Source organism: Lonchura striata, chromosome 5 (genome assembly GCF_050655825.1).
Source record: "Lonchura striata isolate lonStrDom1 chromosome 5, ASM5065582v1, whole genome shotgun sequence".
Taxonomy (NCBI): domain Eukaryota; kingdom Metazoa; phylum Chordata; class Aves; order Passeriformes; family Estrildidae; genus Lonchura; species Lonchura striata.
In genome coordinates this window covers 26,258,277-26,280,879 of record NC_140707.1, presented here as the reverse complement: position 1 = coordinate 26,280,879, position 22,603 = coordinate 26,258,277, and the positions used below count along the sequence as shown (strand labels likewise).

Here is a 22,603-nt window from a genome sequence, read left to right as displayed (position 1 = left end):
GACCTAGCACAGGTTCCCCAGAAATGAGCACAAGGAGGAATAAAAACATAATGAGAGAACAGGCATATTCTTTGCTCCTGAAGTTTTATTAAACACAACCTAGTTTGTCTTTTCTTTGAGGGAAATGGCTGGATACCCAGCCTTCCTCACCCCTCAAATTCAAGAAACTATATCTAATTTCATTTATTTATACTTTTGGTTTGGTAGACAAGCAAGTGCTCAAGCTACAATTTGCTCAGATTGCCTAGGCAAGTCTGTCCTAACAAGAGCAGTGAAGGATTACAATCCTCTTGAGGTGCCTAATGGCTCCAGAACATACAAACACAGTGAAATAATTACACTGATCTGTTCTGCTTGCAGTATATAATCTAATCCTGTATATAAAGCCTGTAAGTGTCCTTGGCCTCTAATGACTCCTAGAAGATTCAGAGGCTTCTCTGGGTCTTGGGAAACGACTCTGACTTGTTTCCAATGGTTTGTTTGGAAGGTACTATTTGTTTTTTACAAGAAAGTCAGCTGATCATGACCTGGCTGCTTTGAACATACCTTCAGTGTTTCCTTCTTCATGAATTTGGCTGTGGGAGACACACTCTCTTTGTCAGACCCATTGCAAAGCTTATATTCAATCTAAAAAAGATAAGGAGTGAAGAAAAAAATAATGTGTTAACATGAAGATGTTCAAGTTATGCTCTGATTAAATGTTGTTTAAACTTTCAGGAATCCATGGAAGAGCTGATTACAGACTTCAGCAGTGGAACACTAAGCAGGTGCACAAAATTAATATCTACAGTGCAGGTCAAACTTCCTTTTTATACCCATGGCTGGTTGGAAAATTCCCCATCAAATTTTCTTTGTATTTCTCCCATGCAGACATTAATCTTGGTTAAAAAAATAAACAAAAAACAAACAAACAAAAAACCAATACAGAAAGCCAAAAAATTATTTATAATTTTGAAAACTGTCTAACTCTGTTCAGACCTGAAAGCATTTCAATTGCTAGAATAGAATTTATGGGGAATTTGTTATAGATTTTTTAAAATGAGACTTGATACTGGCAATGACTGTTGCACTGACTGAGAGGTCCAAAAACATGGGTGGGCAAGAAATTACCTAATAATGTTACAGATAATACAGGAAATCATCTTCATCTTGGCCTTGCAAAATGAAGCACAAAATATACACAGTCACTTCAAATAGTGTTTGATATTGTCAGTGCTGTTTAAATTCACTTTCAGTGATGTTTAAATTGATCTCGTGACTGTGCTGATGGGCTGCAGAAATGCTTTATTTCATTAGGCATAGTGACAGCATTACTGTTACCAAAATAAAGTGTGCTTAGAAAGTGAAGCTCTCCAGAACCCAGCTCACAACAAGGACGCCCCATGTGGAAAGGTTCTGTCAGCAAATTGTACCAAACCTGGGCAGGGTTAGTGGTGAAAGAATTATGGTACAGTCTGAACTCTGCTGCTTTTTATGGGACCTTGGGGAAGTTACTTTCTCTCTCTGTACCTCTCTTCCTTCCAACCTTTCATGTGTCTGATGCATTCAGACTGTGATCTTTTGGGGTCAGGCACTGTCTCTCCCACTCACACATGACAGTTTTATAAGAAAAGCTCAGCCCTCAGCCACCTTGATCTAATGAGTGTGACAAAAAAATGAGGTGCACTAAGAAAAAAATGTATCAAATATATTTCCTATTTATAAATTCATGGCTATGATGTGAAATAAACCCACTGGGCTTTCAGAATTTCTCTCCTTTATGTCACAAATTGATGTAATAATTTTACAGCACCTTCCTTTTCCCCTCCCAGTGACACAGAAATCTTGGGCTACTACAGCCACGAACTATGCTGTACATTAGTGTGAGCAGGAAAATCTTTAATGACAGGCAGATCAGTCCTTTTCACATGACTCAGAGAAACACAGAAGTGCATGACCAGATCACAGGAAACAAGCCACCAACTATGCCTTGGAGACTGGGGCTGGAGCAAAAATTGAAGATAAGAGTGCCTGCTGAGCAAAACTCCTTGTAGATGATGCAGATTTAGAAATCAGGGGCTGAAGGTGCAATTTTCAACAGAGCCACAGTCACTGTAGAACCTATTACCTGTTCTCACATCCCCTTGTAGTACTCTTTCACTAAAACCAAAACTACACATGATACTTTACAAACAGAGAAATGAAAACTCTGTGATGACACACAGTGAGAGTCCTGGTCTGACTGTTGAGCTCGTAAGTCAACTTGGATCCACTCAAAGAAAAGGCCATCTCCTGGACTCCTGAAAACTATTCAGTGTTTGCTGGTTTTGTTTTCACAGAAAGCTAAGCCTGCCTCCTCTGCCTGCAGTGCAGTCTCTGATACATATTTTGTGCTTTGTACTTTATTGTAAAAACACAAGATTTCTGATGGGGACCACTGCACAGATGTGACGAAATGAGCAGAGAGCTGTGCCCACAGGGTCTTTGTCACATTTCAAAGAGCAGCAGCAGACATTTAGGAGATAAACTATAAGCCTTTCTCTATAAAGAAACCTTTCCAAGTGCCTAAATATCTCTGAGCAAGAATCCTTCAGAATTATTAGGAGATTATGCTTTCATGATTCGAGACGTGTGTCCTCTGAAATCAGTCAAAAGAATTCTCCCCCTTTCTCCCAATTAGTAGGAAGAATGTCCTGTCCTTGAGACATAACTATGAGCCAATTGTTTATCAGTAATTTCACTCCCTCTGGCCTGGGAGATCAGACACAGAGAGAAACACTGTGTCCTAGTCCTCATTAGCCCGTGTGAGAGGCAGCAAAAGCACAGATGTTCCCAAGATTCTAGGAAATACTGCTCAGGTGCCTGCAAAGCATCAGGATATGAAGAATGGTTTTTGCTTGACTAATTAAAACAAGTCACAGTTGCTATATAGAAAATTACACCTTAGCACTTAAAGAATGAAATTCTGGCCCCTAAGCTCACTTGGCTTGGGGAGATTTGCTTGCAGCTGAATTCAGAAAGGCTTCCAACAACCACAGCGAACCTGAGCCTAGACCTGCTGCTTGTGGTGGACCAGCACTGACACAGACAGAAGCGTTTGCACTGCTCCACCAGCCCCACCCTGCCTCCTCCCTGGAGTCTCTCTGGGTCATGCTAAAAATAGAGTTGAACAAGCACAAGGCTTTAAACCTGGGATGTTCACACAGACAGACACTGATTCTGACTCTTTGGGAGAGCTGACTCCATGTCCAAGGACACTGGTGCCCAATTCCAGCCAATACTGCTGTGCACACCATCAAACCGCAGCACACAACAGCTGATGAAGGGATAATCTCTCCTGACACCACCACAGCCTTCAGGAGCTCAAGAAATACAGAGGAACTTGTCTGGAACCATTTCATACTGGTGCTTCACTTAGTTAAAGCAACTGGATGAAGAGCTTTGGAGGATGCTCTGGTGGCTCCTGAACCACTGTGCTGCTTCCTTCAGGTACTCCCTCCCCCAGTTTTGGGCTACACCTGGACATGCTGAATCTGTGAACCTGGCCTGTAAGGGGAAGCAGGGATACAGGACACGGTGGTCACCAGGACAGGCTTGAGAGTGGATGAGAAAGAAGCAGTAACATAGATGCTCACTGCCCATATAAGAATTTCTAGGCATGGGAAAATAAGTTTCTGTGCTTCTATGTCCCAAAAACTGTGATGTACCTACCAGCTGTGTGACCAATATCAGAGATGGTTGCAAAACACTTTAATAAGAGAGAAAAAATGTTACTACAACTAAGCCATGGTTTTAACTAGGAGCCATGGTCAAGTTTTTAGATGTGCCTGACCCGGGACTTTTGACACTTCCCCAGCTTTTGTCCAGGCAGACTGATTGCTTCTCCCTCTGACTTTGTCCCTTGTTATGCATATGAGGATGCACCATCACTAATCCTAAACAGCATCTTGCTGGCAAGGAAACTGGTGATCTGCAGCTCTACAGAGTGAAAAGCATTGTGCTTCTAGGTTTAAAGTTCCTGGTTTCTAACAGGACAAGTGGGATCCAAGTCCCCAGGACAGCATACCATAGGTTTCCATGCTGCTGATAGTAATGATAGTTCCCCTAGGATTAAATAATATTATTTCATATTTTTACATTAATCTGTCCTAATGGTTTTGATTGTACCTTGTGGCATACATAAGATTCAGTAAATTTGGGCCATCAGCTCTAAAGATTCCCAAGACACAGCAGGGTCTCACATTGCTAAGACACATCAAGAGCATTTAATGTTGTCTTTCTACTGCCCTGCCTTTCTCAGCCTGGCAGAAAACTGAAGAGACACTAAGAGAAGCCATTTGTCATCACAGCAAGTCTTCCAAGGACACTGGGATAACGCTTGTGCAGGGTATCAGAATTGGCCCCCGCTCTTTGCAGCAACATGTGAATAATATTGGCCACAGATGAGACTTTGTACAATCAGAGAGCAAGGAATTTGTGTCCTTTTTAAAGAAAAAAAAAGCACATTGGAGTATTCTAATAAGAAAGCAGCAAGTAGGCTTTCCATATACTGGTTCCCATGAAGAGGGAAGGCTGTTAATCTGCCAAAAACTTTCACCAAAGCATGCTGCAGCACTCACAGGGAGAAGAAACTGTTGTCTCTTTTCAGTTCTCTAATCAAACCTGTCCTTTTCAGGACTGAGTGATGACCTCGCCACTGACAATGGGCTGTACTGTACTCAAAAATATACTTTTTATCCCAGTTAAGTTTCTGTTCCCTTTCATCTCAGTCTTGGAGCTCTGGAGAATCACTGCTGATTGTTAGTAGTCATCACAATACCCTAACACTTCTGCCAGGCTTTGTGAGAGAGCATGCAGAGTCCTCACAATAGTGCTATTCTGATCCATGTCTTTTTGACTTCATTTCCAAGAGGAATCAAATCATTTCACAGAAAAGCAGCCTGTGATCAACTCCGGTGTGGAGGATGCCAGCCCATCAGCATGCCAGCTGTGCCTAGGACAACAGCAAGAGGAATATACTGTCACTTAGCTCAAGCAATCCTTGCTGCACAACAGCCAGGATTATTCCAAATCAGAAACATTTAAATAAAGTCATTCTCAAGCCGTGCTCTTCATGGTAACAGCCCCTTTTTCTTCTTTGCATCCAAGAGAGAGAAAGACAAGATCAGATGGGAATTTGAAGGTGGAACAAAAAGAGATGGGATCATAAGTTTTGCTTCACAAAATCAGTGACATGTCCTTGGTCAGATGTAATTTCTCCAGTATCTTTTCCACATATAATTGCTACAAGTCATGACCACCCAGAAATAAAAGAAATGAAAGAAAAATTGTTGAGTAGTATAAAAACTATGGAAAAGCTGGGTTTGACATTACACCTGACAAACTCCTTGTTACTTGTGGATATTCACAGATATCTCAACTAAATGTAAGCAATTTTGGTTTAATTATATTATAAGCAGTTCTTTAAAAAAAAAATTATTTTCATTGTGAATTAACAGCTCATCCAAAGCACAGTAGAGTCAGTGAAACAATTTTTACTGACAAACAACCTTTGCAGTAGGAAAGATTACCCTTCAACTGATATGCTGCTTTACAGTGAGCTGAATAATCTTCAACCAAAACTTTCCAGTTAGGAAAAAACCCAACATAATGATCCCTCTTATTTCAACAATGTTAAAAAGATAAAGTGACTGTGTTTACTACTCTGAAATAACACAATGATTAGCACAAACTGAAAAGCCTGTACAAATAAACAGTTGACATGACAGCAGCATCTGGGGAAAATAACTGGTGACATTCAGCCATTCAAGCAACTTCAAATATCTAGATATACCAGCATTTAGTGGAATCCTTGGCTCCATTGCATCAAATTATGGTAAATAGAGAAAAACTCACAGACCTCACAGGATTTCTATTTGATCATTTAAGTGTGTCTTGCATGGGAAGTTTGTTCTGCAAGATCAGAATATCTAAAGAACATTTGAGGCCAGATGGGAAGTTGGACACTGAGAAAGATGCTGTTTCACATGACTGTCCTGGACTTAGTGCCAGCAGAAAGCTGAAGCAGTTTTGATTTCCCCTACAGCTATAGGCTGAGTTTAAACAAAGTGAGCAATGAAAAACAATTGGACCTGCAGTTTTGCTAAATTTTTAAATAAATAATTTAAATTCCAGCACCTTCATTTGCCCTCACCTTCCTTGTCAGAAACACTAGACTAAGGAATTACAATCACTAGTGCCTATGCTGACATGATTGCATTGCTGTGGCTTCCCCAAAGTTACTACTGTCCACATTCACCTCTGTGAGGCACCTGGGTATTTTCAGGGCTTGTATGCACCTACAGAAGTTAGGGCTGCTCCATGTTTTCCACTTCACATGCAAAATCCTGCCCCTCTTCAACCTGATTTCCCCAGGATACTCCAAGATATGTCTCTGCTCAGTTGAAATCAGCTGCAAAACCCTCTGTGGAGAACTGTGCCTAAGTGTACCCTAAAGTGCTGCACTTGGAATTGAGGAAGCAAAGTGTGCTGAGCCAGGGCACCGGAACTTAGTGTAAGTGATCATAGAGACAACTGGCTCCAAAATAATGCCATCGACAACATGGAGGGCATGAAGTATGGTAAAGAAAAGACAGCAAAGGTTCACTTGAGCATAGCCACCACCTGGAAAGGCTAGAACCTCCCATTAAGCTGAGCTTAACGCACACAGGGGATGTTTCCTGAGTCTCTCCAGGGTGATTCCTGCAATATCCAGGTCTGTCTGCCAAACAATTCCTTGGTTTGCTGTTAAGGGAGAACAGAGGAAAAGGTACCCTTGTAAACTTCCACATTTGAGAATGATCTTCTATGTTAGTCCTGAGTGTAACCATGACTGGAATTAACTCAGAGGTCAGAAGCATGATTCATAGATCAAGCAACATGAGCTTGAGAGAGTATGGGAACTGTAGCTTAAATCTCAAGTGATGAGTATGTGCAGTTTCAAACCACTGTGCGGCTAAAATAAATTCCTAGCAGTCAGTTATATTTGTAATTCAGATTACAAATCACACAAGAGAGACCTGAACAATTCGGGCATGTGGAAAAACTCATTTACAATGCTTTGCCTTCCAATACATCACATAACTGTGCATGCATCAGCCCCACTCCTACAATTTCATAGACATCATTGCAGCATTAGCAAGGGACTGGAAACAGTGAAGTACCACTGAGTTCCAGCTTCAGGATTTTTCTGACTATCCCTTAAAATATACCTCAGTTCTTTGTGGTGCTGCCTGCATATCAAGAGACTCCATCTGCCGTTTAGCCAGTAGAATTAGTAGGTAAGCACAGGAAAGAAAGAAAGAGGACATGCACTGCAATAAAAGGTGCCTCAGAGGACTCTAACAGCATCAAATGAGGCACAAAGCAAAACAAAGGCACCTACTGTCACTATCAGGTGTGTGCTAACTGTACTACCTGGTTGCAGAGGCAAGCTTGAGGGTTTGAGACAGTTTGGTGATACTTTCACACCCCACCTATGAGCTCTCATCCCAGAAAACAAGGATAAAGGATTCTAAAATAGAGAGAAACTAATAGGAGAAACAATCTGAAATAAGTAGGCTAATATTTTTTTTCCTTTTGAAATAGGAGATGAAAGAGACTCCACTTAAAAAATTAAATAGGAGAAAATATGCTGCAGAAAGTTACCAATGTAAGATGTAGCTCAACTGTGCCTTAAATATGTTCCAATAAAATGTGGGTCAAGAAGCCACAGCTGAAATTACAAATATATATATAGTGCCAACAACCACACAAACACATTGAAAACAAATGTTCCAGTATCTAATATTTGACTCTCTGTACAGACAGGACAACTGGGATGTGTTCACACCTCAGAGAGAGCAGCCCACCCATAAGCACAGGGCAGTGTGGTTGCAGAGAAGTCTTCACAGCTCACAAGTTCACAGACATTTATAGGGGTTTTATGCCACATTCTCTCTGCTAACTTGGGCAACCTGCAGCCTTCTCCATCATGCAGTGTGGATACGGCCTGGGTGAACGAAATGCAGAACAGTTTCCACCTCACTAATGAAGATGTGAAACAGAAACACGATTAATGTGCTTTGGCAATGCAGGGAATCCAAGGCAGAGCTGAGGTTCCCCAAGCCCCAGTCCAGGGACAGAATCTCTTGACTGGCTTTCTTTTCCTTCTTATTACTGAGTGAAAGTAGTTAATGTGCTGTGGTACATCAAAATAGTGCTTCTGAAAGGACACTGATTTCCAACAAGGTTTTTCATATCTGTTATACCAAAATAAGGTATCCATGGCATTGATCTGCAACCTGTAACATTTGCTTTTTAATCCATAATTTAAACTAGCACACCCTACAGTCCAGTCTCTAGCAATTACCCTCCCACCCCCTGCTATCAGAAATATAAATATGATCCAATTGGGGCAGACTTCTCGCTTTGGTTCAAGTAGGTGGGATCACTATTTATTTTTAAACTGAAATAGTATGACAGATCCCTGCTTACAGTTGTGAAAGCTGACAGTAAGGCTTAATTTTATGGCATTAGAGCTGAGTGGATGTGAAAAACCACATATTAAACAAGCTGACCATCAGTTTGCCTGAATTTTTAACAAGACATTTCACAATGAGGACTCTCTACTCTCACTGCAAAGCATGACAGAAGGCAAGTTCCATAGCTGGAGGAGAGCAAGGTACTGCACAACACAGCAAGGTGAAGAAGAGTGAAGGGAAAATGACAGGTGCTACAGCACAGATCCAGTGAGGTGGAAAGTCTCAGAATCAAACATCATGTGTCTAACCAGAATATTCAGGCAGGAAAGAAACACCCAGCTCAGGCCCATTCAGCAGCCAAAGCAATTGCCTGCAACACTGCAAAGGAGTAGGCAAGTTGAGGTTTGGTGTTTTGGAGTCATGTCTGTTTTTAGTGCACTGGTGTTTTAGAGCAATTTTGACTATTGTAAAACCAAAAGCTTGGGTTGGTGAAAACAAAGCTCATGTCCAGGTTCAGAGCCCCATTTCTTTTGATTCACAGATCTGATGCAGTTGTTTTGTGCTGTGCATTTCCTCTTAACTCTTCTTAACGATTGTTCTTGGCACTGTCTAGCGGAGATCCACCAAAGGCTCCCAGGTGCACAAAAAGCATGGCAGAAATCAAGGTGGGCACCCAAATATTTCATGGGTGCTTCTCCTTTCAAAAACATACCTGTAGGAGACTGAATGGCAAGGAAGGCCCAGAGGGTGGGAAAACACAGGTGAGCCATGCTCTTACCCAGCAATCTGTCATAAATACAGTCCTATTCCTACGTTCATCCTGCATCTCAGAGATCAAAGTCCCTTTTGGGTAGCATTTCAGTGCTCTGAGCTGTCCTGTCCTAACAAAATCCTCCTTCTTTACATTGCTAAGTCACTGGAAATTCAACACCACTCCATGTAAGGCGTGCAAAACATCTAGCTTTAAAACACAGCCCTGGATGCAGTTACCTGCTCCTTGGGTTTCTCCACTGCCAGGATAAGTGGGAGGCTGATTTTCCTCGAGGAACCTGCCTGAAAAAGCAAAACTAAGATTGGTTTGCAGCTTGCAAGGTTCTAGCAATAGCAGAGGACATGTACACAAGTCCTTGTTGCATACTCCCAAAGCTCCTCTCATCATCATCTCCCTGTGCTGACCTCTGCCACGGCATCCCAGCAGAACAACCTGCAAGCTCCAGGCAAGCACTGGAGCACTTCCAAAAATGTAGTGGAAGATGCAGAGATTATTTTCATGTCTCATTAGAAATCACTGTTTCTTTCGTGCTATATTTTCATTTCAGCTGGTGCCACTTGCATTTTATAGCTTCATAGTTTAAAATAAATTTAGTTAAAAATTTATTAACTGGTCTTACTTCTATTTCTAGTTACCCTCCAAAAACATGTTAGAGAGCTGCAGCCAAAAAAGCTGTACACGAATCTCAAAGCCAGATTTCATTTATAAGGTTGATTCTATCTCTAGAGGAAATCAAACCCTGGCACCCTGTAACTCTTGATCTAGAGGCAGGTTTTGAGCTGTGAGATCCAGGGACTTTCAGTTTTACCTCTCTCTAACAGGCTGGATAGAAAAGTTATGTTCAGGAAATGTTGATTAGTTTGTCTTCCTCTTCTGTTACATCAATTCCCAAAGCTCTCTCCCAGGCTCTCCACTCACTGTTTCAGATGCTGTGCACAACACTAAATATTACAGTTTTCTTTTGCAAAACAATTAAGATTTATGATTGCCTTGCTGATCAGGAACAGCAGGAGACACCTCTGCTGACAAAATCAACCTTCCAACCATAATTATTCATATCTAATTACACTGCCAAATGAGGCACAAATAAACCAGGTTCTTCTGTGGGAGGTGAAGTCAAGCCAGAGGAAAGTGCAGGCTTCCTTGTCCTCCCAGCCATGCAAAAACATTAATTTTCTTTCCCTCAAAATATGCACACACAGTTCCTGCAGAAACAGAGGGAGAGGCTTTCTCAATGACTTTTAAAAAGGAAGGGTAAGAATGATTAATAACATCCTGAGAAGAAGTGAAAGCAAGACTGGGAATGGTTCCCTATCCCAAAGTACCTTGCTAATGGAGTTTGGAGTCTGTGGTGTCTCATCCTTCAGTGACGATGGGCTGTTTCCTTCCACATCTTTTCCTGCAACAAAAAATTGTGATTCAAAACCAGAGAAATTCTGTGCAAAACCATGGCTCATCATGGCCTGAGAAGGGCTACTGCTACTGGCACACAAGGGAAGTTATCATGAGCAAGAGCAAGCACACCGTGATCCCAGAGAGGGATTGTGTAGAATTTGAAATAGCCTCGATCCTCATGCTTGGGTAACAAGACTGCTCAAAAGTAAGGTCTCAAAACACCATGGAAAACCAGCATGAGGGTTACAAAGTCCAGCATTTGAAAGCTGGAAAAAAACAGAAATAAGGTTTCTTATGCATCCTTAATCAGCTCCCTTCTGTGTCCGCATTATGATGCAGTCTTTAATTACATTACCAAAGTCTGTTCTTTCCTTACATACCCCATGCCTTGTTCAGTGCAAATAATAAATGCAATTCAGTTAATAAGCAGCTACTCAATCCTCCTTGGTCAGTATCTGGCAACTATACACTGACGCACTTGATAGCATGCTTTGTTGGACAAATAATAACCATGATTACAAAATGTTACAGAAGAGTATCTAGGCATAATTAGTAAAACAGAATTTAAAAAACCCAACACACTTGAAGAAGATAATTGTCTTATGACCAAGTTATTTGTTAAAATAAGAAATATTTTAATTTTTTGAGCAGTAAATGAGTACTATGACATTTTCCAATCATTGTAGAAATATATAGTCACTACTCAAATATCCTAAACTTGCATACATTATATACTGGCATGAATATGTGTAGTCCTAGTCCAAGCAATAAAATGTAATGATTCTTTTGGCCAAATGTAATCATGGCCTTAGAGTAAAAGAAAGCATAGAGCTTCTATAAAAAAAAAAAAATATCCAAAAAATAGAATCTGATGAGACTAGATTTTTAGTGCCAAGACAGTCATTGTTAACCAATTACAATGTCATTTCTTCTCAGAATCACTGGCAATTGAAGCTTCAGAAAACAGGATGCAGTAAAGAACCACCAAGGCAGTGAAACACAGTCCATTTGTAGCACACTGCAAACATGGGAACTGTTGAAAATGTTTGTAACGCTGTGTGGGCCAGCCTTGGAAACACCACCAAATCCAAAACCGGCAAGGGAAAACCCCGATTCTCCCAAAGTCAGCAGAAACTGTCATAGATGTGTCAGAACTATAATTTCTCCTGGAATTATCAGAGCAGCCTTTGAAGAAGCCAAGCACTGTTAGGAAGGTCAGGCACAGAAGCCCGTGCTGACACAGGAGGCCTGGGAGAAGAGGGACAGCACGTGTGCTGCTCATGTGGGGGAGCAGAATGGAGGAAAAACCCATCCAGACACTCAGGAAAGTGATGCTGCAACACAGGACCCATGTCTGAGCCTACTTTCTTATCTGTCACTCCTCCCCTGGAAACACTGAGCCTTAAATAATGCACTCAGAATCCTGATGTTTGTGGGCAGGAGGAAATTAAAAATAAAAATTAAAAAAATCCCTGGTGGCCAGAAATTTGACAGTGCCTTTGGGCTACCATGACAAGTGGGATGGCCATAAGCACTGCTGTGCATGGATTAGAACCTGGATGTCTATGCTTTTTCTTTCTCTCATGGCATTTTCATCTCTATAACCCCCATTCTCCCTAAAAGAGGCAGAGGAGGATGGGAAAAAACTCATAAAGCCATGTAGCTGCTGCACTTTTTTCCTCCATGAAGAGTTTTTTTCTGCACATGTATAGGAAATTAACATATGGTCTAAAAGTTCAAGTAAAGTTAATGGGAATCAGCTGCTGCCTGCTCCAAGGGAATGGTGTCTATTAGCACAACAGAAGTCACATCCATTCCTTATTATGTCTCATTTCTTAAAGAATGCTTAACTCCAAGCTTGTAGCTGTACAAAAAACCTGGATGTGAGACATTTCTGCCTTCTCTCAGTAATGCATTTAAAAGGATTAGCACCTGAACAATGAGATTTTCTCTCTTCCCGAGGTTCTGGACAATCCTGCTGAGAGAGCATTATGGGGAAAAAAGGAACATGCAACTGTCCATTCTTATTGTATCATTTACAAGGCATCATTAGGTATGTTCATGAAGCAACACCTGCTAGTTTCTTATGCCAAATGCATTAAGTCTACTGAAAATTGTGAGGTAAAGGTTGTTTCTCAGAGAAGAGAATCCCTCTGAATCCCTCATCTTTCCTGTCTGTCTTAAAGAACCCTGCTGCAGCCATGCAGAAGGAGAGGGCCAGCCCTTGTTTGAAAAGCAAACTTCATAGAACGATGTAGAAGTTTCTCAAAAACCCACTCACACAGCTGAGTGTACAGAAAGCTCAAAAGTGAGTCTCACCCAGAGCACAACAGACACAGCCACCTTGAGAAAATACACAGGAAACCACAGAAAAACATACAAGGAGCTAAACAAGAACTGGCTATAGAAGGTGAAACATTTATCTCCCTGATCAAGAAAACGCAATTGCCACAATAGAAAGAGAGATGAACCTTGCAATTTAAAGTGCTGGCTGCCACTAGGGCACACAAAGAAGGATCCTCCACAAAGTAGCCCAAAAATTCTGCACCAAATAACAAAAAGAATTTTGGGAAGAGAATCAGTGGTGCTTATGGAAACAGCCTTCATCCCATTGTGAAAAAAACTGCCAACACTCCAGTCTTGTGGCTAGAGAGTAGAATTACTGATACTTTCGTTTTATCCATTATTGCCATGCACAGGGGAACTAAATACTTAGTGCCTTTTCAGAACAGTAACCATTCCTTTGATTTTCTGCTGGGCATCAATCCTACAGGTGCATTTGCCTTTCCCCTTTATAAAGAATGATACAGCAAGCATGACTGATAAACTCCAAGAGGAAATACAAGCTCTGATGTGTGACAAAGCTACTGCAAATAAAATCTATTTCTGCTGTAAGTATCAGCCATGTGACCCAGCGTGAACACCTGAAATGTAGTTCTGTTTATCTTCACAGGAAAATTCCCATATTCATGAAAGTACATCTCTTAGAATGCAGATAAGCCAATCTAAATTTTTATTTAAAGATTTTGTGTGATCTTGCAGCCTAATCAAAAAGAGAGATCCTGTGAAAATTCTTATACCAATAAATTTCCTATCCTCTGAAATAGAAAACAGAGAAAGGTCCTCTCTCCTCAGGGCTAAGTGAAAGACAGCCATGAACAAGGAACAAGAATTCACGTCCCTCTAATTTGTGAGCTCCCTATAAAAAGAAAGAATCTTACTCAATTTTCCCTCAGTTACAAGAATCATTAGCACTTTTGTATGCAAGCAAAAAGCAAGAAGTTCAAAGTGTTATTTCAGAGTGCCCTCTGCATGTCTCATGTTTCCTTTAAAAAAACTAATTCCCTTGCTAAACTGCATCTCCACAGAGTAGCTCTTCTGAGGTGTAAAGGCTGTCACTCCCTTCTCTCTGAAATATTTATTTGCACATCTTCATTGTTGGAGGGTGAATCCGAGGTGATGGTGCAGTGAAAGCTGCAGCTCCAACACATCACAACCCACTGAATTCCAGACAGGAAATCACTGGGCTTTGCTGACCACTGCATCCACTCAACACAACCAGCCCAGTGCTCACGTAAGGGAAACTTGCTGGGCTCAGGCAGCAAAACACAGACCACTGGAAAAGCCTCAAGAACTGAAAGCTCACGTAAAACAACAGAGAAAAATAGAGAACAGAGAAATATGGGATGCAGCTTATGGACACAGAGCTGTGGCTTATCGATGGTGATGGCAGCATTGTTCAGAGGAGCAGGAGAAGGTAGGGAGAAGCATACAAGGCTCAGGAAAACAAGGCAGAAGCAGCAGCAAAGGAGTGAAAGCAGAGCCTGCCATAGGAAATGGCAGCTGAACATGAAGAATAACAGGCCCTTCTTGCAGGAAATATGAGAAAAACAAAGAGACAAGGCAGCTCCACAGGGACTGGAAAATAAATGAAAGAGAAGTAAGAAGGAGGAAATAAAAGAGGAGTAAGGATAGACAAAACCCCAGACTCCCTGCAAGAAATGCCCTGACTGAAGCAGTAAATGATGTTTGTTTAAAAGGGATATTCTGTCCTTTACAAATCCTTTAGCCTGTGCTCTTCCTTTGCAATACTGAGGGCTGCAGCCCTCACTGGCATCAGTGCTGGAGGTTTCCTGGGACAACTGTGCAGCAGAACAGAAGATCCATCATGGCTCAAAGACTTTGCTGCTGAGCCCAGCAAAGGCTGCCAGCAGGGATCAAGGAGCAACAAGGTGATGGGGGAAGCTCAGGAAGAGAAAAATTCTTCCAGCCACCTCCTCCACATTGAAACCCTCAACTTTCCCTGGTTTCTAAAATATTACAGCACTGAAATATAACTGTGAGGGAGTCAGTAACTTTTCTAGCGTTGAAAATGCTGGTAAAGACTGAAGAAAGAACTGGGCAAACTCTAAGATATGGCTCTCCATCACCTCAAACAAGGGAAAGCAAATACAAGCTGGAAAATCAGCCCTTCAGCTCCCAAGGATAGAAGAAGTGAGCAATTTATTTGCCACATGTTTGTACAGACTGTACTTATGGGCAGTCAGCTGTTCAGAAGTCACTCCAGGTTTGAAATGTATGAGATTTTAGGTGTCCCATTTTAAATTGTTTTCAATTTGATTACTGAAAGGCTGTTGAAGCTTCCAGCTGCCTCAGTGACAGACAGGATTAGTCAGCACTGCTGAAAATAGGCTCCCCACTGCCTTACAGCAGACACTCAAAAACAAAATACCTGCAAAATCAGGGGCCCTTGAAACCTTTGCCCTTAAAGACAATTAGCTCAGGAAGCCCAGACCTGGTTTTGGGCTACATCTGCAAAGCCCAGAGAGTCTGTTGGGTGCTACATCTATATGAGCACTGAAACCTTTTGATAGATGCTGTGTTCTTTCTCCAGATATCAGTGTTTTGAGACCTCACAGGTGCTGTGAGATCTGACTATTTACAACTGACATGGCAGCTGCAGATGACAGCTCTACAAACTTGTGACTGCCCCCTGAAGCGCCTGTTTACAGACTGGAACAGAAGAATTGTCTGCAGACTGCAGTAAAGGGAAGACTTCAATGTTTACTGTGAGCAACAAATTCTGAAACAATAAAATGAGCTCTTCTTCTTTCAAGAAAGGTGCTAGGAAATTCAAAGCTAAAAAAAAAATAAAATGTAAAGAGAATGCTTAAAGGTAGCCTGCCATTCATTGCAAGCTGTCAACATTCCTAGTACTTGTAGTGCTTGTAGATATTTACAGAACATTAACCACAGAAATTTTGCTCTTGTGATATTTATTCTGGGCTCTAAATCTGAACAGGGAAGCCTGACATTAAACATCTAGAAATGGGGACAGTAAATTTTAAGCAAGTCCAACGCTTAGGGTGAAACACAACAAGTGACTTGAAAGTGGATGTGCCTGAAAACATTATAGTAATTTTTTAAAATGTAAGGCCATGCAGCATTCAAACAGTTACAAACCCCAATGCTCATGCCCTCCATTCCCACTTAATGCCATGGCAATGGAAAATAGCAGCATCATGGGAGCAGCACTGCCTAGGATCCAGCTGCTGTGTTGCAGCAGCTTCTCTCACTTTCTCTTTCACATCCTTGTTTCTCTTGTTTCCTGGCAGCATGCTGAGATATCTACTTGCAGTCAAGCACCTGAGGCACGCTTCTTTCTGCACTGACACAGCAGAAACCAACCTGGGCTGAGTGGGTAGATGTCGTTGTCGGCCCCGAAGAACAGATTGCGCGTCAGCTTGCGAGGATCGACCTTCTGAGGGGTGGATGAGGCCGGACAGAGGGAGAACCTGCGACGAAGAAAGTTCTCCTCCTTCATGGCATGAGCTGTGGGGGTTTTCTGAAAAAGAAAGATTGATTACAGTTAATTTCAAGACACAGGAAATCAAAGTTTTCACACCTAGATGGCTCCGCTGCTTCAAAGCCACCCAAGCCTATGCAGTGTGCCAGATCTTTTTATAGAGTGCCAGAAGGACATGCAGGGAAAAAAAAAAATGATATTAATTTGAAGCTACAAATACTGATTTGCTGACTCTCAGTATCTGTAAACTGTTGGGAAGCAGGACACTGCTCCTCAGTGAATCCAGGCAGTGTAACATCTTCCTGCCTGCAAGGATCTATCAGGATAATAGCTACTCACTAGGTCCATTCAATGCCTAACATTCAGTACACAGTGCCTGAAACTCTTCTTTTTTTCTTTTTTTTTTAAAGGCTTGGTGTCCGCAGAGTTACACCATCTCCACACAAATCAACATTAATCTGAGCTGTGTGGAGGAAGCCCAGCTGCACTGGCTGCAGGGAACAGCAAGAGATCACACCAGTCACTCCCACCCTTATCTCCTATTACAGCACAAATAAATGATTTTGTTTTTTTAAAATGGCATTAAGATGAGCCTTGCAGTTTGATCAGTAAGATAACCATTGCTGCTCTACGAGGGTACAGACCAGCATTTTTGTCCCCAAAAGCCTCTCTGCATCCCTGTACTGGTGGTACTTTGCTCTTTATCACCACTTGGCTAACACATTAGACTATCCTGGCTGGAATTAAAGGGGTTTTTTGTACCCATCCAACAAGCAGTTCTTTCTTACCCTTTACAAACAGATACTATGACTATCTCCTACCCAAGTGACAGGCTTTATTCTGTGCCCATGTGCAGGCTCTGGATAGCAGTAAGAAGTATTAACCCAGCCTTTGGGTGGGCATCCCTCACCACAAGGTTTGCTGCTTCTCTGCAGGACAGTTACTGAGGTAAGGAAAACCCTTTAACATTTCCTGAAAAGCACCTCCAAGTTTTCCCATCTCTTTCAGGTTACTGGGAAAACAAAGAAGAAAAGGTTGCCCAGAGTCATAGTGCAGCTTGGAAGGGCAGGACCTACATGCTCCTAAGGTGACCCTCAGGGCACAGGTGGGAAATGGGTTGATAACAGGCTATGAGACCCTGCCCTATCCCTCCTGCTCCCAGGACAACCCCTGTGCTTGCACTGCCCAAATGCCTGAATTTCATGGGGAACCTTCAACAGCCTTTTGGAGCTCAACCTTCACAGCCAAGATACCACATGAGAGGGGATGCCATGAATGTGTCCCAGTGTGAGGAACTCCCCTCCTGTGTTTTATCTGGGCTCTCTACCTCCACCTGTCCTGCCAATCCCAGCAGATGACAGGCCCAGTGTTTCAGGCTTTGCAATTTTTAAAAATTTATTTGCCCAGCAGGCTGCATCAGCTATATAAACTAGCTGCTGTGTAGAAGGCAAGAGAAGGCCTCAATGCCCAAGAGCTTAATTTGATCTACACCAGGCTGGACTCCATTAATGCCCATGGGTTACCAAAACCACTTTGAGCAGCAGGTCTTTCTGAACCCAGCTCACCATGGTGTGTGTGAGACATCAGGACTGTAACACCCAGAACAGGCTGATGGGTAGCAGGTGGGGCTAGCCCAAAACTGGGTCTCCCCTGGGCTATACAGCTGCCATTTGAAGGGGATGTGTCCCCTGTTGGGCAAGCATCACCCACGGAGGATGGGACAAGGTCTGTGCAGTGCCTGCCGAGATCTCCAAAAGCCCTGTGTGTCAGCATGGCCCCACCATGCAGAGGTGTAAAACAGCTCACACTCAGCAGCAGAACTGCACCACAACCCCTTCACACAGCTCTTGGAGAAAGACTTTCAGCTTGAGCTCCAGGACACACACACTGCACGGGGCTGCCACGGGCCGAGCCTTGCCTGGCACCCCATGCAGGGACGTGTTTCAGGCCAGTGATGTGTGATGGCAGCCAGGTGAAATGAGCTGGCTGCAGCTTCCCACTTGCTGCTGCCCTGCCTCCTGCCAATTCAAGCTGCCCTGCAAACATATCCAGGCTCAAAATGTCCTCAGGTTGCCACTGTGGCCAACAGCATCTCCGAGGGAGCAGGTAACATAGCTAACTTAGCAATGTAAATAAACCTCTAAACCTCTCTGTTTGCTTAGAAACTCTGGGTTGCATACAGCTGTGTGGGGAAAAGGTGCAAAACTTGACTGCTAACTTTAAAAAAAGAAAGGAGAGTGGAGAGGAAAACAAAGCCAGCTATGTGTCTGAAAGCAAAGTATTTAAAAATAATCCAGGTCTAAATAGCTGGGTTTGGAATGCTAACAGTGAGCTATTTTTTGTCCTTGTTCCCAGAAAGGCAGTCTCAACTCTCTACCTCTAGAACTGCTCGTAAGTGGCTCAAAACAAAAGCAGATGAGTGGGATATTTTCCCCAAAAAGTAGGGACCTGGTGAGGCTGTGCCAATCATGCAGGAAGGTGTTCAGAAATCCCAAACCCACCCAGTGGAAGCAGGCTGGAGAACAAGTTACAAACATAAAACATCCATCCATCAGCTCTTACTCCCTGACAGGGCAACAGAAAGGCTGTGTCCATCATCATTTGGCCTCAGCAACACCACCTCAGCTTTGTCAGTGAAGAACTGTCAGCCAGCTCACACTGATGTCAGCAGCAAAACCCCAAAACACTTTTTTTTTTTCAACTGTTGCTCTATTTACTATGCAGAGACCAATACACTGATGTTTTGCTCACATACTATTTCACACTATTTAACCACAGGATAATTGTCAGAATTACTGTGCTGATGCTCTCTCATTCCCAGAGTTATTTAAGCCACCAGCTTGATGGCAGAAAAAAAATCTGGATGTCTTGTTCAACTGGCCAGTAACAAAGGAAAAAGACTTTTCTCAGTTCTGGCTCTTCTCTTACATATCTTCATAGAAACTTGTGGCAGCAGCTCTTCTCTTTTTGACCACACAAACCAATTTGAGTAAGTTTCTCTTAACTGGTGCTTTTTGGCAGAAGACCCCAGTGACTGAAGCTCCCTGAGAAGCAGCAGAGACATGTCTGTCTGTCAGTCACACAACCATGCAACACACCATGCTACTAGTATGGTGTTTTCTGGCTTGTTCTTCAAAGATATCTACATAAGAGATATATGACCCTCATCCAGACAGGCTCCTACGTAGTACAAAATCACAAAACCAGACTTTTTAATGTTGTATTTTGGGTTTTCTTAATACATCAGACATTTTTTTTCCTTGTCTGGAGAAAATGTAGTTTGCATTATTAAGATTCTATGATAAACCTAAAATATTTGGTTTGGTTTCCAAAAGACATCACTGTGTGTCTGCATCTGTATCTACCCTGTTTCATCCTCCCTCCCAACCCCTTTAGTACCATTTGAAAACATCACGGAACTCCAGCAGACATTGGAAAACTTGAAAATATTAGTTTCCTAAAAGTTGTATTTTCTTAAAAGATCAATGGCTAAAGAAAGGAGGGAAACTGTAAAGCTGTCCTCTGAACACAGCTGTTGCCAAATATCAGTGAACCCAACATAAGCCACAAATCCATAAGAAATTGAGGCCTCATTAGCTCACTTAGTCAGAGAACTATTTATATCTGTCCATAAAGGTCTGACTGCTCAAGCTGGCTTCAAATAACATAAAGTTCATGAGAGCTGTAGGGGAAGGTGAACAGCAGATGCCAGGAACAATTTTCCAAAGGGATATAACAGGAAAGTGGGAGCTGTGTTCATTGCCTTTTACAAGAGGGCTCTTTAGGCACCTAAATAATCAGAAAACATACAAAAATTCAGTGCTGATGAAGTATCTGCTAAGAAACAAGCAACAGTAGAAGATGAGCTTCTAGACATGAGTGATTTAGAGCTTCAGATCTTTCATGGTTGATTTGAAGAAAACACTGCTGTTCTGAAACCCAAATCTACTTCTAAGTCAGTATTTTGGAAACTGCTTCAGGATATGGCAGATACTTCAGGGAAACCAGTTCTGTGGTGGCTTATGGATTAGAGGGAAGGTAAAGATCAAAATTAGGCCAGAATTGCAGAAGTCCAAAAATTGCCATTCTGTTGCCAAATCATTCTTGCCAAATGTAATACATGGCAAGAAATGTCACCCACTGCTGCAGCATTCCCTCCCAATCCAGCAGATGAGATGAAGAATTGTCCTAATTTGAAGATGCCAACTAGTGCAGAATCCATACACTCACCTAGGAAAATAACCTCATAATGAAAAACCTTCATTCTAGCTCCTGCATGAATTTACCTGGTTGTTAGTCTTGGCAGATTAAAGTACCCTGAAGTTTGCAGCTCAGGTCATTTCTGTCCTTCCATTCTGTGCTCTTGATCATAAAAATGAATGAAAGGTAGTACAGAGAGTATTGACAGAGCCACTAAACACAGTCCTTTTCAGGATTGCTCCTTATATGTTGACAGCTCTCTGAGCAGTAATGGGCTATTAAATATGAGCTGTTCACCAAAGCTTAAAAAGGAATAAATAATTCAGCAGGAAGAAATAAATTTCTTACTAACCCTGTCTTTGAGACCTCTTTATCCTTTAAAAATGCAAAATACAGTGGAAGAGAAGTCTGTGGCAAACTCCCATGAAGCACAGGACAAATGAAAGTAGTGAACACAACGGGGTGCAACAGCACAATGGGACTTTCCCTCCCAGAGGGCTTCAGGAACAGCCAACGAAGAGCCATGGGGCAAGAATAAAAGCTACTTTATCAGCAAACCTTGTGTCTTCTGTTAAAGCAAATGGGAACTGCCAGTGCTCTCATCTTCTGGAACTGGACCCACTTTGGATGGAGGCAGTGACTACAACACCTAAAGATGATCACTGTTGGTGCAGAGATGCCTTTCACACACCCCTGTTCTGCATTCTGGCCCTTTTGTGTTTGCTGGGAAGATAGTGGAAGCTTTCAGCATCAGGCTTGAAGCTTCTGAGAAAGGAATTTTCCTGGCTCCTTCTTTAATTTTTCAAAGTTCCTGATATATAATTACCACACAGCTCAACACTGTGCAGATATTACGTTGTTCGTACCCTCTGCAAACTTGTGGGTAGGTTGGTTTGCTTACTCTCATTTCCAGCATTTTAAAATAGATTGGAAATATGTACTTCTCTATAAATAGTTAATTAGGGGTTTTATATAGTCAGGAAGGCTGTGCTAGTTAGAGGGGGCTCTTAATTATTCAAAGCTTGTTTCCAACAACCTTCTCTTTTTCTGGTCACTAAGTATTTCCCAGAAATTAAATTAAATTGTATTTTGTATTCAAAGCAGTCATTCACTCCAAAACCTGCATCAATAGAGAAAATTAGATCTAAAGATACTGACATTTCCTGATCCAATTAACCCTGAGGAGGTAAAAATTTCGTGAATAAAATGCGAAGGAAAATTGCTAGCAGATACATATCTAGTGATTACAGTTCTAAGTATTAATAAGGAAAAACAGCAGCACAGATCCTCAATAAGGGTAAATTATTAGTTCAGTGGTGTGTTGGTGATTTACAACAGCTGAAGAACCACAATCAATTCAGGAAGTCTGTGAAATCTGTTTTTGAAAGCTATTCCCAAAAATGCCTATTAATAAGATAGATAATTGGACAACCAACCCCTACTAACAGTTAAATAAAACCTGATACAGTGGAAAGTGACTGTGCAGGAAATATTTTTCACTACCTAATAAATGTTTGTTGATTAGAGAAATGGCAAAACACATTTTGCAGCTGACACTGAATGTTTTGGGCTCTTAGGCTGTTAGTTGGAACCTGAAGCAATGGAGCTTCAGAGCAGGTGTCAGCTATTCTTTATTTCCTTGATTATTCAGGGTCTGCTATTCCTCTGTGGTGCAGGCAAGAGCACCTTTCCTCACCAGTGGTACTGCAGGAGTGCCCTGATTTTATGCATTGCCATATCCTCTGCTGCATGCCACACTACTCAGCTTGACAATCAGCCCAGGCTGGAAAATCAAGTAACGTGGGTTGCTGAAGACACCCATCTGCAACCAAGGGATGGGCTTTGTTAAGATTATATGCAACAGATTTCTCTCAGCTGCTTTGGCAAGCTCTGGAGCATGGCTGGCTTGTCCCTACAATGTAACTCAAAGTTCACATGTCCTCCCTCATG

At 42.0% G+C, this 22,603-nt stretch overlaps 1 protein-coding gene across 10 annotated transcripts in view; it reads right to left on the bottom strand.

The window, feature by feature from the left end:
- OSBPL5 (oxysterol binding protein like 5) overlaps window positions 1-22,603 on the bottom strand; it is a 174,130-nt gene that overhangs the window by 45,299 nt on the left and 106,228 nt on the right. For 7 of the 10 annotated variants that reach the window (XM_021526752.4, XM_021526753.4, XM_021526764.4 and 4 more), the window contains exons 2-5: window positions 16,336-16,492; window positions 10,578-10,651; window positions 9,471-9,533; window positions 547-627 (exon numbers count right to left, since the gene is read on the bottom strand). In XM_021526752.4, coding sequence (XP_021382427.3) covers window positions 547-627; window positions 9,471-9,533; window positions 10,578-10,651; window positions 16,336-16,492 — 375 coding nt within the window. The remainder of the gene's footprint in view (window positions 1-546; window positions 628-9,470; window positions 9,534-10,577; window positions 10,652-16,335; window positions 16,493-22,603) is intronic. The other 3 variants (XM_085581491.1, XM_085581490.1, XM_021526750.3) reach the window with 1 other exon arrangement.